The following is a 4,241-nucleotide window of genomic DNA, read 5'->3' on the forward strand; positions in this document are numbered from 1 at the left end:
TCTCATTTGCAATTATACTACATCTCCTTATTTTAACTTTGGCGGATAGTTGTCTCATTTGCAATTATACTACATCTCCTTATTTTAACTTTGGTGGATAGTTGTCTCATTGGCAATCATACCAAATCTTCTTATTTTAACTTTGATGGATAGTTCTCATTTGTAATCATACCAAATCTTCTTATTTAACTTTGGTGGATAGTTGTCTCATTGGCAATCATACCAAATCTTCTTATTTTAACTTTGGTGGATAGTTCTCATTTGCAATCATACTACATCTCCTTATTTTTATGTCAATGATTATACCACCTATATATAACACATACTAAAAACTTTGCATTGCTATATTTTTCACAGATTTGTAAAATATGTAAAATCATACCACATCTCCTTATTTTTATATAACCATGCAATATTAGCATTGACGAATGAACCATGAAAATACGGTAAAGGTCATATAAACCATGCGGATAGACAGATATGTTTACTTTATAAGCATACCATAAACCAAAATACAGCTGATCTATTGCTTATAGTATTTGAGAACCTGACCAAACCACAAAAACTGAACACTGACCAATAAACCATGAAAATAAGATCTGAAAATCCTGCCACACAAACATGTTCACCAATGCATTTCATACACCAAATAAAGTTGACCTATTGCTTATGGTAGCTGAGATATGGACTTCATCATGAAATTTTAACCTTGATCACTGATCCATGAAATTAGTGTGACAGACAGGTAGACCTTGCAAGAAAAAATGGTACAATTGATCAATCAAGGGAAATAACTCCTATAAGAAGTTGCATGCCAGTTTTGATCGATTCAAGTGGGCAGTAGGTGGATGTAAACATTATGAACATTTCTGCCTGTCAGAATTTCTCAACCTATAGGTTTTTTCAAGATAATAGACAAAAGTTGCATTCTACCCATAAATTCCATTTTGAGCCATGTCGGCCATGTTGGTTAGCAGGCGGAAAGGGGGGAGGTCATAGGAATGCATTTTCTAATTAACACCGCCATGCATAAAATTTTAATTGATTACTTGATAAAATTGTTAAGGCTTTGTCTAAAATAACCACCACGAATCATTTGAATAAAAGTCCCCACCCTCCCACCCCTGCCACTCCTATTCAAATAATTTTATAAAAGCCTTAAGCAGTTTCATTGGATGCCGATTTTAAATCAAGTATAAACCTTTTTTTTTAAATCTGATAATAAAGGAATTTTCCATTATAAGTGTTTTATCAGAGGGATATATACAGTTAACAAATAATGTACACTTTTAAGGCCGTTGGTTTTCTCGTTTGAATTGTTTTACATTGTCTTATCGGGACCTATTATAGCTGACTATGCGGTATGGGCTTTGCTCATTGTTGAAGGCCGTACGGTGACCTATAGTTGTTAATGTTTGTGTCATTTTGGTCTTTTGCGGATAGTGGGTTCATTGGCAACCATACCAGATCTTCTTTTTTTATATTACCTTTATTAACAACTTGAATGGACAAGGATCACATTGACTGGACGAGAGTTACATTGCCTGGAAAAGGGTCTATAAATAAGTATCAACAAAAGACAAAATGACAGATGTTCAATCTGGAAATATAAATGTTTTTATTGTACAAAAAATAACATGTAATAAAGACTCATTTTGACCTCTCTCATTGATTGGTTGCTGTCTGATTGACATATACCTTCTAGGATTCTGACTAAGGACTTTTGTAGGCAAGTCCAGGGAATTGTCATTGATTGGTTTCTGTCTGATTGACATAGACCTCCAAGGATTCTGACTAAGGACATTAGTAGGAAAGTCCATGGAATTGTCATTGATTGGTTGCTGTCTGATTGACATAGACCTCCAAGGATTCTGACTAAGGACATTAGTAGGCAAGTCCAGGGAATTGTCATTGATTGGTTGCTGTCTGATTGACATAGACCTCCAAGGATTCTGACTAAGGACATTAGTAGGCAAGTCCAGGGAATTGTCATTGATTGGTTGCTGTCTGATTGACATAGACCTCCAAGGATTCTGACTAAGGACATTAGTAGGCAAGTCCAGGGAATTGTCATTGATTGGTTGCTGTCTGATTGACATAGACCTCCAAGGATTCTGACTAAGGACATTAGTAGGCAAGTCCAGGGAATTGTCATTGATTGGTTGCTGTCTGATTGACATAGACCTCCTAGGATTCTGACTAAGGATTTTAGTAGGCAAGTCCAGGGAATTGTCATTGATTGGTTTCTGTCTGATTGACATAGACCTCCTAGGATTCTGACTAAGGACATTAGTAGGCAAGTCCAGGGAATTGTCATTGATTGGTTTCTGTCTGATTGACATAGACCTCCTAGGATTCTGACTAAGGACATTAGTAGGCAAGTCCAGGGACTTGTCATTGATTGGTTGCTGTCTGATTGACATAGACCTCCAAGGATTCTGACTAAGGACATTAGTAGGCAAGTCCAGGGAATTGTCATTGATTGGTTGCTGTCTGATTGACATAGACCTCCAAGGATTCTGACTAAGGATTTTAGTAGGCAAGTCCAGGGAATTGTCATTGATTGGTTGCTGTCTGATTGACATAGACCTCCTAGGATTCTGACTAAGGATTTTAGTAGGCAAGTCCAGGGAATTGTCATTGATTGGTTGCTGTCTGATTGACATAGACCTCCAAGGATTCTGACTAAGGATTTTAGTAGGCAAGTCCAGGGAATTGTCATTGATTGGTTGCTGTCTGATTGACATAGATCTTCTAGGATTCTGACTAAGGACTTTAGTAGGCAAGTCCAAGGAATCCTCATTTATGACCATGGCGATTTCAAGAGTGAAAAGAAATTTCTTTGCGACATAATTATTGCTTTAGTCTTGATGATAAAATAGAGAAAGGAAATAACATCAAATTTTGATTACTTTTAAACATTTGCTATAAAATAATTTGATGATATTCGTTACAATATTTTATGATCCTTATGCATCTTTAGATTCATCTGTTTTGAAAATAACGAGTCTGGACAGATTTTTATGAGTTCATGACTAATTGACTGCCTTATTGAGAACCATGTCTCCCATGATCTACATTCATACAGCTGATTTCTTTGTTAACCACTCTATTTTTATATACAATTCCTATTTTAATGATTGCTATGTTTTATCAGATTTTTACTCTTAAACGCAACTAAATATGTAATTACTTCATGTTATTTTTGTATACCAGTTGCAGAGTGAAAAATGTTAATCCTGTTAAAAAAAATTAAACTTACTAGAATGAACCATGCAGCTATAGTTCTTGATTTTCTCCCCTTTTATAATTTTAATATTCACATGAACATTGTAGTTTATTTGATAAACCGAATTATGAAACATTACAATGAGTATTGTCAAATCGTACACTTTTGCGTAACCGGTTACTCGGATAATCGTTCGACCGATTAACCGGTTAACCGGTAGTTTAAGTTGTCGTTTGAAAGCCTTGTCAATAGTACCCTACATGTACAAATGGTTATAAGATGTGGTATGAGTGTCAATTTGACAACCTTTTCATCCAAGTCATAATATTACGATTAAAGAATTGAAGTTTGTCCTTTGGCGTAATAAGGCTTCTCTGTGAGGATTCCTGGAGAAATTTGACTTTTAATAAACAAATACACCGTATCAACTATAGCATTTGTACCAACTTCAGATATAAAAAAAACCCATCTTGATCTCGTACAATTGAATTTGTCTGAAACCGATCATTGTTTAATTTTCTGTTTATTTACTATGTTTGCTTGTTTCTTTAAGCATGTTACTGTTACTATCACGTATACATTGAGAACATTCACATTGGTTTGCATTTCACAACTTTTGAGTTAGCATTTCGTTTAAAGAAAGACTAAACCTTGCACTCCGGAAGTTACACATTTAGATGTTATTTTACACAATATAAGATCAAAAACCAAATAATGAGTATTATTGAACTAATTGGTAAAATTTAATCGCATCTCTGATTTAAAGTTATTGTTAAACAAACATGCTTACCAATCATGTTTTTTAAGGTCCTACCCCGAGCTCTAATTAATTTTATGTATTTAGGATCAACAATAGCAATCAATATACTGGACAATTGATCTGTCAAATTAAAAACCAACACGAAAATTTTAAATAAAACATAACTTTTTAATGATTTCCAGGCAAAGTTATATGAAAACTATCAAATTGAAAAAAGTCCGGTTAACCGGTTAGCGTTTTTGGTATTCGGTA

General features: G+C 34.5%; 1 protein-coding gene across 1 annotated transcript; it reads right to left on the minus strand.

The window, feature by feature from the left end:
* Positions 1-1,595: 1,595 nt before the first annotated feature.
* On the minus strand, positions 1,596-2,813 carry LOC134699923 (uncharacterized). Its single transcript, XM_063561318.1, has one exon. The coding sequence runs from the start codon at positions 2,811-2,813 to the stop codon at positions 1,596-1,598; it is 1,218 nt and encodes a 405-aa protein (XP_063417388.1).
* Positions 2,814-4,241: the final 1,428 nt, after the last annotated feature.

Source organism: Mytilus trossulus, unplaced genomic scaffold, assembly GCF_036588685.1.
Source record: "Mytilus trossulus isolate FHL-02 unplaced genomic scaffold, PNRI_Mtr1.1.1.hap1 h1tg000103l__unscaffolded, whole genome shotgun sequence".
NCBI lineage: Eukaryota > Metazoa > Mollusca > Bivalvia > Mytilida > Mytilidae > Mytilus > Mytilus trossulus.